Source organism: Prinia subflava, chromosome 1 (genome assembly GCF_021018805.1).
Source record: "Prinia subflava isolate CZ2003 ecotype Zambia chromosome 1, Cam_Psub_1.2, whole genome shotgun sequence".
Classification (NCBI taxonomy): domain Eukaryota; kingdom Metazoa; phylum Chordata; class Aves; order Passeriformes; family Cisticolidae; genus Prinia; species Prinia subflava.
The window spans coordinates 135,268,142-135,282,041 of record NC_086247.1 but is presented as its reverse complement, the minus strand read 5'-3'; the positions used below and the strand labels follow the sequence as shown (position 1 = coordinate 135,282,041).

Genomic DNA, 13,900 nt, shown 5'->3' with positions numbered 1-13,900 from the left:
CTGACATAATTTAATTCTCTGGTGATGGTTTTTGTATGTAAAAAAAATGAATAAATATTTACAAAAATGCAATTTAAATAGAAACTTACCCAACTAGACTTGAAAATAACTTTTTAATATAACCCATTCATTTGAATTCAATGTAAAAACATCTTCATATAACTTTAATTTAGACATCAGATGGCCAGGAAAGGACATGGTATTTTCTCTCTCTTTCTATATGCAAAATTTCAGTGAGGTTATCTTGCTTTTTTCCTGCTGAATAGTTACTACTGATAACTGAACAGATATTTAAATTAATTTCCATAACAAATAACTATAATGTTATTCTAACTCTATTCTGCACATTAACCCAATCGCTTATTAATTGTAATTTAGTTTAAGGTCCTAAATTAAAGAACTACTCTATGTTCTGATCTCCTCCCACTTTTTCCTTTCTTATCTTTTAGGCTATATTAACACTAAAATTTATTTAACAGATAGCAAGATGTTCTAGAAAAATCCCCCAGTCTTCAACACTTAGAGTGAAGTATTATAAGTTAAGAGTTAATTTATGCTGGAAAGGACTTAACAGAAATACCACTGAAAAAGAGCCAGGAAAAATCCTGTTGAGAAGCTCTATGGTATCAGTATTAAAATTGTAGGGCTGGGAGTCAAGAAATCTTGATTGATTGCAGCCTTCCTTTCTTACTGTGGAGATGCTGCTTTGCTTCATGGCTCCCTGCTCTCCACCTTGTAAAACAGAATGATGGAATCATCATACATCTTCAGGTATATAGCAAGGAGCAGCCCACTCCAGTAGCTATTTATCCTCTTCACAAAATTCCAGATGTTCAAAGGAGACTTAAGACGGTTTGTTGCCCAAATCAAGCCTGCTGCACCTCTCAAACCTCTGTTTGTACCGTGATTGTCCATTGGCCGTGAATCAGCAGCATGATCAGGAGATTTTTTGGTCAGGCTTGCTCATCCGTGGCTGTTCTTACTTAAGCCTGACTCCAGCCTAGTCCTCAAATGCCTGAGGACAGGGCGAGAACTTGGCTTGCTCTGTGTCTGTATATTCAATCAGAAGCTTTATCCCTCTCTTTATAAAATTCTTTAAATCTTATCCACAGGAAGCTGCGTGAGTTAAAAGTATCTATTGCTCTTTAATGTTATTAACAGCAACAAGTGATCAAATCCAAAGATGATATTTCTGGATAATTTGTAGCATACAAAACATTGCTATATAATTTCTTTTGCCTTTCTCTTCTCAGGAGGTGCTTACTGTGGGGTTTCACACAGTGCAGGCATAAGCCTTCTTTGATTTGAAGAATTGTAGTTCAGCATGCTTTTATAAATGGTATCTTAGATATACTGTGTTATATGAAGAGCATCTTAGTTTTATATTTTGATTATTTATTTATAGGAACTATTTTTCCTACAGTAAAATATGAGAATTGACATTTTAATAAGTATTATGGATGTTCTTAATAGATTGAGAGGTATGTTCATCTAGAAGTATCTGCATTAAGATAACTCCCAAGTTTAAATTCCACTGTTGTCATTGGAATTGCTTGGTTCAAGAGTAACCAGGTCACAGCAGTGACTAAAAAGTAGCTGAAGGAAGAAATTCCAGTATTATGTCCACTACTGCTTTGAAGAAAACAATTCAGACTAGAAGTAAGATAATGCTCTAATGTGAAAGTAAATTAAGTGACTGATAAAACATAATTGCTTCATGTAATTTTTCTTGATTTTTTTTTTCTGTGAACGATGGAGCAAAATTAAGTCAATTTAAATTAAGACATTCTTCTGCTAAAATCTTCACTGTTTATTTGGAAAGTGCTTGATCAGCTTTTATTTGATTCATGCAAAGGAGATTGCCCTGGGGATAAGAAAATTTGTAACCTGAAATTTTGCAGCTAAACTGTGGACCATGACTAAAGTAAAAGATAAGTTTGATATAACTTGTTTTAAAAGACTAAAAAATCAGATAATAAATAATTTTAATCTGGTGCAGATATCTAATTAAATCCTTTAAAATGATGATGTGCATTTCTTTGAATATAAAAATATGTTACTAAATGCAAGTTGACATTTCTAAATTAGGTACTTGCCACTTCATCAGTGATATGAGCAGAAAAGTATTTTTCAGGGAATGATGGAAGATGTTTTTATCATCTTGTCACTGTTGTCATGGAAACTTGTGTATATCATTGTTAAACAGACTGCACATAAGGATCTAACAGTCCTGTGACTTACTATTGCCAGCTATTGTATTTTTAGTGTATTTTCTTCAACACTGTGGTCAATGCTTAGGAACTTGTAAGTTGCTCTCCTCAATTACAACCATGAACACAATTACAGGATTAGGCTGTCCAGAGACCTCATAGTACAGGGTTCTCTGTTAAAAGGTTCTTTTCAATACAGGGTTATTAACAGTTTTATTTCCTAATCCACTGTAGGCTATTATAAGCACTTAAAAATTAATATCCACTCTATTCAAGTAGACTATTTTGACAGCAGGTTCTTTGGGAAGAATGAGCTATCCATCAGTCTTTATAAACTCTGTCTTGAAAACTATGGATATTTTCTGAATGTGGATTTTATATATTATGTGCTTTGTTTTCAAATACAGTGCTAAATTCATAGTACAGCTCTTGTGTATCATTGGCTTAGCCTATCATACATGGAAAAGTAGGCTGAAAGAGAAGCTTGACTGTGACAATCCAGACTTAAGTGCTCCTGGACACAAATACAAGTACAGAAATATGAAGAAGAAAAAACTCAAATACAAGTAAAATAAACCACTGTGGCTTTATTTTCTAGAAAAATGCATTCATTAAATGAGGGTTATAGTTTGAAAATTAAATTTGTAGGAATTATGCAGTTTTCTCTTCCTGCTCCAGAAGATTCTGTCAGTTCAGGCAGTTGAATTCAATGTAACGGCCACAAGAAAAATTCCTGGCAAGAAAACATGTCCAATCTATGTGGCTAAGAACTAAGAATCTATATATAAGATAAATGCATATTTTGTATTATTTCAGATTACAGTAAGCTGTATATGAATGTATAGTCATAGGAGGAGATATACTTAGCTTTTCAGGATTTATTGAGGCAAAATGGAACTTGTTTATTACTATCTTCATACTTTCACCTACAATCATTAATGATTTTAGCTGGGATTTATAGAAAAATAAAATTTCCAAGCTTTATATATTCCTGTCTCTTTCTTTCAAAGGATTTAGTTTTGGATAAAATGAAAATTTTACCCAGGGAACAGAGAACTTTGATCTTTTATCCAAACTTTTCTGCACGAAGAAAAAAGCTGTAAGTCCCTCTTCTGCTGAAGAATAGGGTTTTGCTTTTATGGCTACCTCACACATAACCCAGTCAGCTGATAATTTTGTTTTCCAGCCCTCTTCTGTAGAGCAGCCTTAGGAAATCTGAGCCACAAGCTGCAGAGCAGAGGGACAATTGGATGTGCATTGCACCCCCTGGTTGGGCACCAGCTGTGGGGCTCTCGGCTGTCCAGCACACGGGAGCACTGCGGCTCCGCGTTTTGGAGGCAGAAGGAAAAAATATCCTGATTATTCATTGCTGTAATGTTCCAGTAAGAGTTGGGAGTGCTGGAGAGCTCATCTGCTGTGCCCCACAGCTGCTAGCTCTGCGGGACTGCCACACCTAGGTGAATACTGGAGTAAGGGGACAGGGGCTTTATGACAAGAAGGGAAATGCCACAGCAGTCAGTGGAGTGGATTAAACAGTTGTAGTGCAGTCAAATGTGGCATTTCAGCTCCTGATCCATCAGCTTGCAAAAGGAGCTGTAGGAGGGATACATTTTCAGGCTTCTGGTTAAACTGAAAATATTGGTGGGGTGGAAATCAGATTCTTTCATTGTTGAGGATTTAATTTCTTGACAAATGAAAAACTAGGAAAATATACATAGAACTGTGTATCCCACCTAGAAAATACTGTTTTGAGACTTAAAAAGTGTTGTGTAAACATAGTAAGCAATTACAAATATTGGTAGAAAAATGAAGTGGAGGTTTTGGAGTTATTTTAATGGCTTATTTTGGTTTATTTTAATGTATTGTTCCTCAACACAGATAAGGCTACATCTGTGTGGCACAATCTTATGCCCTGACAAATATTCTCCCTTCTGAATGAGTTCATTTCTCAGGATAATGAGTTGTGTGGGAAAGAATTTGTTAACTCAGGTTACATGGCTTCTGGTATCTAGTTTAGATTGGGTATTATTATGTGAAACTAGTTGTGTACCATACAGACATGCTCTGACATCAAAATCCAGTTAGGCTAGACAATGTCTATGTTTCCATATCTATTAGGCATTGAAAATTCATTAGGTTTTCTGCGATTCAGAAGTCAGAATTCTAACATCTCATTTGTATTTGTCCTTAAAAATATCATTGCCACTCTCTGCTTTAGTAAAACATTAAATAAAAGAACTTTTGTTGAATGAAAATCCTAGCTTAGAGCCATGAGCTATTTGCAGGTTTTGAAGTGCTGATGATGAGTGCAGTGTTAATGATCTGAGAGATACAAACTCATGGGCAAGTTTTTTTCTGCAAATAGAGTTATCTCTTGAATTTCTCTAGTTAATGTGAATTGGTATTTCATGTTCAGGGAGGTTAAAACTGTCAGGCTGTCATTCCTTGCATTTTTCTGTTTGTGATTGTGGTGCTGATAGCCTAACTATGAACTTCCTTATGCAGGGCTGCTAGGAATTGCCAGTCTGAGTATTTCTAGAAATGAGAAGTGATTGAGACTCAGCACTTAAAAATGCCTTATGTGCTTTTTGAAAAGGCACCACCATCTGTGTTGTGTTGAATTAATTGTAGTTATTTCAGGGATGTCTGTGTGTGTTCAGTAAGAACAGAAAGTAACATTTTAATTTCAGGAATGTCTGTGGGTTGATTTTTAACTAATTGGAAATAGGATAGATAAATCACTACCTTTACCTCGGTTTGTTAGGTTTTCAGTCCAGAATTGAGAGGAGTATATTCATAATGTATATACTTCTCAGTATAGTGCTGTGCAGATTTCCAACTGAAATACTTTGGTCCCTAATTTGCAGCCTATGTTCAAGTACCCTGTGAGGAACTCTGCATTAAATAAGTTTGAGATTGTGAGGTTTCTGGTATCTTTATTAGGACAAACACAGGTTCTGCTGTTCTGTGAAGTGGTAGGCTAATCCTTTTCAGCCCAGCAGTACATATAGATATTGCACATATCAGAAAGCTTTTAGGGATTATGCCAAAGAAGTCCAGAGGTATTGTTTCTTCAGGGACAAAACTGAGAATCACTGCTAAGTTGTTATGTGCATGAGGGCCAAAAGGAGATGAAGCTTTTAACTTTCTGGGCTAACAATTCCCAAATGCATTTCTTGAAAGACTGATAAAGGGACGAGGAGATGGTGGGACTCTGGCCATATGTGGACTCAGCTGTGTGTGATCAAAGTGGGAAATGTGCCCAGATGTGCACCTGAACTATTCACACTCTGGGCCAGCTCACACAGGGGGATTTGGGCTCGTTTATGCCCCATGTTTCTTCCTCTTCTGCCTCCTCAGCAGATATGTGTTTACATCAAGTACTTGAATAATGTTCCATGACAAAAAATAGTGCACTGACACATGGAATGATGGCTCTGAGTGTTGGGAGACTGAAATGTCTCCTTTCATAGCATGAGTAAAAGTTGTGTATTGCAGGTACAGTGATTCTGTAAACAGTGTAGGCTAAAATTGTGCCTGAACTCAGATGTGAAATGTCCTTGGAGGTGTGTGGAAGTAGAAATGGGAAGCTATGCAGCATTTTCTTACAAAATTTCAATTAGTTCCTGTTTGATACTTCCATGAAGAACCCCTCTGTACACATTTTAAGGTATCTATAAACAAAAAAAAAAATTAATTTTGCCATGCCCTGTGTGCATATAAATATTGTGGATACACAGCTTAGCACTCCATTACAGTGTTTTCTGAATATTCTGTGCAATTGGATTTTGGTTATTCTGTGCTGTTTCGTGCCAGAACAAAAGATTATGGATTATTCCCTCATATATAGTGGAAAATGATTTAGAAGTGTCAGTTTGAGGGTTTTGGTAAAATTGCAGGTTTTTAGGCAAAAAGTAAGTTTTAGTACAACGTACTCAAACATAATTATTTTGGGGATGCAAAAGCTCAGCATTTTAACTAGATCTTTATTCGGATTAGATTTGGTATTTTTATAGTAATTTTAAAAATATTGGAAATGTACATACACGTTTGCAATGCCAAATGTTCCTGCAGACTCTAGATTATTTATTGCCTCCTACAGAAGTAGCTAAAGCTTCTTTCCCTTGCCTGTGAGTGTCCAAGGCCACTTGAGCAAGGCCAGGCTGAATGGGGCCCTGAGCAGTCTGATCTGGTGGGTGGCACCTTTGCCCAAGGCAGGGGTGTTGGAACTGGATTATCTTTACAGTCCCTTCCCACCCAAGCCTTTCTGTGATTCTTCTTCACTTGCAGGCTGCTAATAGAATTGTAGTGCACTTCTAAACCATGCAACTCTACATGGTCCTAACAAATTCTTCCCTGAATTATATCTGGATATATTAAATTTGCAGGCTTGCTTTATTGCACGGTGAATGTTTTCTGATAGTATTCATCGTTTTGAGGAGGGTGAAAAGAAGTGAGATGGGTTTCTGTGTCATATAGTATCTTGTTGCATCTGTTATGTGAGAAGTGGAATGTTGAATAACTTGTGTATGGTTAGTTGATTCTGTGATTTTCTTCCCTTACTCCCTTTGGGCATAGTAATATATTTTTCTTTAATGTGATGAGTTATAGCAGCTGTCTTGTAATTCTAGTATTATGGAAGTTACATGGGACACAGGGTATTTGAATACTTAGTTATGCCTGATTCAGATCATGCAAAAATGAGAAAAAATGAATAGTATCAAAGCTGTTACAGATAGTAGAATAAAATACTACTAAGAACAGAATGGAGTAGAATAGTTCCATTGGAAGGGACTTCCGCTGCCTGTGTAGTCCAACTACCTGATCATGGCTGACCCAAAATGATCTTGCAGATTTTGATTGTGCAGAAGCCATTGCAGGAAAACCAGAATTAATATGTAAGTTTTGGTCTGTCCAGCTGCTGAAAACACACCAGATGTAATGTTAAAAGCATGTTAAAACCCCAAACACCTTACTTTTGCTCCAAAACACGAACAGCTTTGGTGTTGTAATTTTGACTGTATTTGCTTTCCAGTGCAAAAAATAGCAAAAGATTTCCCTATGTTCAGCAAGCTTTGCAGATACTAATACCTTTTCTCTATGCTCTTAAATATTTTTCAGTGTCTCCACTTAAAAAAATTATTAATTGTAGGAAGGAAAAGGAAATGAACTGCACTGAAAGAATGTAGCATTGGCAATGTTATCACAAAAATCCCAAAGTGAAGCCTTAGTGCTACATTTTTGTCTGACACTTTTAGAGGCACTCTGTCTCCTTACCGTGTGGTCCTTAAGATCATACATTAGTCTGTTGCTTAGGAATATATTTGCTGTAGCCATAATCCTCAAAAAAGGCCTGTTACTGTGAATACTCACAAGACTAAACCATTTATTTCCACCAGGATGAGGCGTCCTGAACTCCAGAAGCAGTCAGCATTTATCACAGGTAATTATCACCTATGCAAACTGGACTTCTAGGTTTAAATCAGAACTTCAGCAATGCTGAAAGTTCAAATCTGAACTTATGGAGCTTATACTTGAGGATGGAAAGTCTTGAAGCTTTCTGTACTATTAATGTATAAAGTGTTCTCTTCTTGGTTTAGGCTAAAAGCAGTTCCTGCCTTTGTTCTTAATACTTAATTTTTCAAAGTTTTAGACCTTAACTAAATCAAATGCTGTTTTACTCCTCATCTTTGATATGTTTCTTTTTCTAAGGAAATCTTTGTTTTTAAAGGAACTCTAAGGACTTTGTTTTTGGGCACATGTACTTAAAATTCTTTAAGAAGTCGTTTTTAGGAGTACGTGTTCCGTGTATCTTTGCCTGATTGCAAAGCTGTGTAGTGGTGAATGACTTTGCTAGATGAAGTTCAAAATCATGACCTCTACAAAATGACAAATATACAAGCTACAGTTTAGAAAGAAAAATTATATTAATATGCTGGTTTCTCCAACTGTAATACCTTCTTGTAATGGTTTCTTGCTTGTTTTACAGAAGTAAACACTGACACTACACCCATGATCAGAAGGATCTCTTTCAGTTTCATTGCAGCTGGAATCAGTGACTTCAGACTGGAAAGGTTGGTTTTTAGACTACAGATCATGCCAGTTTGTAACAGTGAAGGAGCACACGTTTGTGTGGATGCATAGCCATGTATACTTGTAATACTGTCTTGTTTGTATCTATGTATACACAGATTTAACCTGCAGCTGACATGATTATGGGAAGCATTTAGGGAATTCTGAGAGTTTTGTGGAAAATAAGTAATTCTGAAAAAATATATTAGCAGTTACATCTACTGGAAAATGAGAATAATGTGCTTTTTAAAACAAGATGCATTATTATTGGGACAGTAAAATAAAGTTTTGTGATAGCTGATTTTGGAGTCACTTTTATGCCTTGAGTCTTACAATTAGGCGGTTTTCCCATAAAGTTAGAGTCAATGTTCCCCTTTTAATCCTAATTTTACTAATTAATTTTACTAATTAATTTTACTAATTAATTTACTAATTTTACTAGTTAATTTTACTAAATTACTTATGTTACCAGTTGACTACATCATGGTATTTTAATTGTGTTCATAGTAAATTTAAAAACGGTTTCTGGGGATAGGTCATTTAATTATATTTTATCAGTAAGAAAGCATTAGCTCTGCTGTGAGTGATAGCCAGCAAGGCCATCTGCAATGCCTTTCAGTTCACTCACTCTGAATTGTTCAGATAAAGACTGTCAAGTGCTGCCTAAATAAGGAAGGAGCCGTGGTAGGGTTAAGTGCAGTGGAGGACACAAATGGAGCATTGATTCCAGGCATGCTGGAGGGTCTGAGCTGTTTCCTGCAGCCCTGAACCTTTTAAGAGTTTTCATTGTTTCCCGCAAAGTATTAAAATGCGAGTGTCTGCCATCCAGGATCTCAGGGAGGATGAAAATGAGGAGTGGGAAGAAGAAGAAAAGGTGAGTTAAACCCCAGTAGTTTTGCAATGTACTTATTTTCTTCCATTTTTTACTCTTCAGGGCAATAAACTTGTAATGATTGCCATTCTCTTTCAGATCTTCCTCAATCCTGTTATTGAGGACAGAAATATGGAACTGGCCCGAAAATGCAGTGAATTAATAAGTGATGTAAGTGATGGTGACTATTTGCATACTCATACTTGCATTTCTTTTTTCAAATGCATTTATATTTATCATACTTATTCTCTCAAATATGTACAGTGTAGCATGTGCCCATCCAAGGCTCAAATAATAGAAAAGCACATATTAATCTTGTACTGTGACTTATTGGCCACAGAAGAATGAGCTTTTCAGGGCACTTGGATGGCATGAAGCATAGGCCCTAGAAAGGAGAGTTTCAAAATGTGGATCTCAGGCAGAGGGTGCCATGAGAACACCTTGGCTACTTTCATCAAGAAAGCATGGTATTATTTCTGGTTGTAGCCTAGTCCTGTACAGTTTAATTGGTTTGAACAAAACTGTGTTCCAGTATATGTAGCTGTAAGGAGGGAAATTAAAAAGAAAAGATAATTATTAATGTTATCTTTTGTTCTGTGCTGTCAAAAACTGCTCAGCATATTTTTGTTGACTATGCTTGTAGGACAAATCCACTGAAATGCTAGAATATGTTTAAAAATATTTAGCTAACTAATTCTTGATTTAGTTACTATAGATTTTTGAAACTGTATCAGTGGATCATTTATATAAAAGTTATATAAGCATCATAGATCAGGTCCAAGACATTTTAAACTGGAGTAGATCTGATTGCTTCAATATAACAGGATGAGATTTACCCTGATGGAAATTTATTTTTTTTTCTCTCTGGGACAGTGTGTCTGAAAAGTAACTTTGCCCCTTCATGGGTGCATGGGTGTAAAGAGCGACATTTTTCCTGTGAGAAAGCTGGCTGGCAGGGGAGGAGACCTTTCTGAGAAGAGAGTGACTTGCTTCAACAAATGTTCTAAAGAGACCAAAAAATGGTGTCTGGCTCACGTTGTGTTGTCAGCCAATATTTAGGTGCGGGTTGTTGATTTAATGGGAACATACAGAATCTACATTTTAGGTATACATTTTTAGGGGTTGTGTATCAGAAAAGAATAGTTAACTCAGAAGAACAGTATCTGGGATCTGTAAAGTGTTGCAGTGCTGGCTTGAAAGTGTGACTTGTCAAGGTCAAATTTTCCTCTTGCCCATACACCGCCTACTTCAATTTTCACAGAAAGATCCTGAAAATTGGATAGATCCTTAAGAGAAGCTACCAAGGTGACACCTTTGTAAACTCAACACACTTAAGGAAGTAGTGGAGATTAATAATATTTTTACTAATAGGGATATACATGCTTTCTTTGGGAAAAAAGGGCATATGGTGCATTAAGTGCCTGTCAACTCATGTAAAGGCAAAAATCAAAATGGACCTGAAGCACTTATATGACCCAATATATATTTAGTGCATCCATGCAGCTTCTTTCTACACATGGTCACTTTTCTTAAAGACAAAAACTTCTTGAAAAATGCTGAAGAAATATTTCTTTAACTGAAAAGGAATTATTACTCTGATGTATACCCCTTAGGAGTAATGTTGGCTGTATCTCTTAATTAATGGATAAATGGAATTGCTGTATTTTCTTGCATTTTCTGCAGCGACTTGAGAGCTAAGGTAAATAGCTAAGTTAAGCCAGGCTTCTATGGCTTGTAATGGTTCAGGGATATGGGCTTTTGCTGAAAACTTGTGATGCCTTTAGCCTGCAAGTGTGTTAGATTTTCCTTAAGATATGTCAGGCATAATGGTAAAGTGTTATTAATGCTTTCAAAGCAAGAACAATATATAATGGTCCAGACCAATCTAATTTCAAAAAAGAGGTTCTGTGTTTAAAAATAATATCCAGCTTTGGAGCTTTATTCAGCCTCAGATGAATTCAGTAGGTTTTTCTTCATTGGCTTGAATGGAATATACATAGAATATGAATTTTGTTTCCCAGAATTTTTTGCTATAATGGAATTTCTTATGACCAGTGAAGTCCTTTGTGCCTGGATATAAATTCCTCACCTCTGCACATTTCATTGTGGAGACCAATAAATTGCAAGGAATTTGCATTCTTACCTTCAATTTTTGACATATTGGCATTCAGAACTTTTAATATATTCCTTATCCTTCTTAGCATGAACTTTTGCACATACTACTACTTGTGTGGATTTATGATTGGTGTACATTTTGTTTGTGCAGTGGTTTTATGGCACTTGCAGCTTGCCCCTCAGATGACCTTGGGGGAGCAGCCTGTGTCCTTGCTGACCACGAGACTGGGTGATTGTCCTTTTCTGATGGTGGAGCTGTCAGCACAAATCCTCCATCAGAATGCAGAGCCAGGAGTGCACATGCCTGAGATACTGGGGTTGTATTATGCTTGCCATGCATTCTTTGCAGGCTGATTTTAATTTGGCAGTATGGTTTTGAAAGAGTGTTACCCTGGCAGCCCTTGGTGAATCTGTAATTGCCAGCCTTGGGCTGTACATGGGGGAAGTTGTGAAGTGTTTGTGTGCTCCAGTTCTTGAGAAAATCCCCAATTTCGTTCGAGGTTGGCAGATGTTTGTTCTGTGGCTGTAATACCCCCTGGATTGTTTCTCTTGACAGTCATTCCATTTAATCTCCCTCTATTGTGAAATTTTATTCCACAGATGTTTTCAAAACTGTTATGTGTGTTTGATTTACATGAATTGCCTTCCTCTTCAGGCCGTTTCTCTTCCACATTGAAATTGAGCTTGTCCATTTGCTTGTAGTGTATTTTCATCTCTTTGTTTTGATTATGTGGTGTAATGTTGTCAGTACTGTTATAAGCAGAGATGGGAACAATTACAGAAGGTGATTGACCAGACTATCATAATCCTTTTTGGTAGAATGGCAGACACCACCTTCTAAAGATTCTGCTGAATTTTGGTAATGAGTGGTACCAGTACTTCTTTTCCTCTAAAGCAAAAAATAGGACTGCTTGCCATCTATCAGTTGTTGCACAGAGTCCAACTTTGCTTTAGGATGTCTCTGTAATAAAGCAAAGCTCAAAAAGACCTAGAGCCAATAGAGGAAACACCGTGTCAAATTAATAGGATTTTGACAACCTAATTCTGGGTGCAGCTGTTCCCCTGGACTCATCATTACTAGTCATAGCCTCTAAATCAAGAGGGCCTTGAGTTTGAAATTGCTGGAGAATACTAAAATGCTTTGTATTTTAGTAATAATACTATATGCCTGCCATTTTCTCTTGGTTTCTCTAGGTTCCTATGGACACAGAGAAAGGATTCTGTATTAGATGGATCTGTGGTCTGACACAGTCCTTAGTCCTATAAGAGATTATAAATTCAGAAATGTAGGTTTGGAAAGTGAATCCTGAGTGCAAGGAAGTTCCCTTTTGTTCTAGCATAAAAGCTAGGTAAGAAGGTTCAGACATTTTTGTTGTTTTTCTAAACATAAATGGATATTTTAGATACAGTTCTACAATGGATCTTGGCAAAATGACTGTTGACATGGTTACACCATTGATGTTAAGATTATTAAGAATAGTTTTTTAAGTGTATTCATATTAAAGTCAGAGGAGTATGTGTCCCTGAATAAAAGGAACAGTGGCTGCTTGGATTATGCTGTTACCATTGGAGTCTTTCCCTTAGCCCCCAGTCTCCCTTCTGTGCTTTTCCCTGAAAAAGGCTGATGGAACTGGCCATGGGCGAGATGAATCTTCTTGGTGAACCAGGAAGCTTTGGCTTAAAGGCTGGATGCCCTTGTTTTATAAAGTTGATCTTCCCATATAATATCCATTAAGAAAAAAATGCAGCTTGAAGCTTACTATTTTGGTGGTTGTCTAGGAATTTTAATCCGCTTTACTGGTTAGTTGTGCTGCGGCCAGAGTTAGTTTTACGACAAGTCAGGGAGAAGAAAAGGATCTGGAAAGAACTATGAAAAATTGGGCCTTTAGTGAGCTATTGAACTTCAGAAATATATTAAAAGAGCAGTGGCTCCAGGCCATCATTTGCAAATTTTTCCTCTTTTTTTTTTTCACGAGGCTTACCAGATCTGCTCAACCTAAACAGCGTATTTTGTGGTGAGGGGTAAGCCACTTGCAGGCAAAATTTCCTATTCAGTGATTCACACATCTGGATTTTTAATTTCAGACTTTGAAGAGGAATATTAGCTTTCCTGCCTGTTCATTCCAGCTATTGGTTATGTTCAATCATAGTCAACCTCCTGAACACCTTCCTTGCATTGTTTACACTGAATGTGTTTTATAACTGCAGGTGTCATGACTTCATCGTACTTGTCCCATTTCATCTTCCCTCTTTCTGATTCCGAGCAATGTGGACAATACTGTAGCACAAGTACTGGAGTTTGTTGGATCAGAATTTGACCAAACATTTTCTTATATGCTCTCTCTAAATTGCATATTTGAGTCTGAGCGTGTTTTGTGGCTTCTATGAGTTACTAACAAATGTGAATAATAAAGGATTAAGGAGGTGGCATTAGTCATTTACTGCTTTCAATTCTTTTGAAAGCATGACTTCTACAGCAGAACAGCGTTGTTTCTTCTAGTCATGTTCTGTCATTCCCCCCAGTTAAGAGACACCTTAGGAAGCTTTTGTTATTGCTCTGTAATTAAAATGGATATAATTTCAGTCAGCTTTCAGATGTCTGTGGGTGATTTATCTAAGTTGTGAGCAGCAA

General features: G+C 36.7%; 2 protein-coding genes across 4 annotated transcripts in view; both read left to right on the top strand.

Annotated features, from left to right (window-relative positions):
- Window positions 1-13,900, top strand: part of LOC134559093 (LIM zinc-binding domain-containing Nebulette) — a 252,927-nt gene that overhangs the window by 151,873 nt on the left and 87,154 nt on the right. The gene's annotated exons all lie outside the window — the stretch shown is intronic.
- Window positions 1-13,900, top strand: part of LOC134559080 (nebulette-like) — a 102,213-nt gene that overhangs the window by 38,533 nt on the left and 49,780 nt on the right. For both annotated transcript variants that reach the window (XM_063413553.1, XM_063413563.1), the window contains 4 exons: window positions 7,610-7,653; window positions 8,200-8,284; window positions 9,084-9,156; window positions 9,253-9,324. In XM_063413553.1, coding sequence (XP_063269623.1) covers window positions 7,611-7,653; window positions 8,200-8,284; window positions 9,084-9,156; window positions 9,253-9,324 — 273 coding nt within the window. In that variant the 5' untranslated portion in view covers window position 7,610. The remainder of the gene's footprint in view (window positions 1-7,609; window positions 7,654-8,199; window positions 8,285-9,083; window positions 9,157-9,252; window positions 9,325-13,900) is intronic.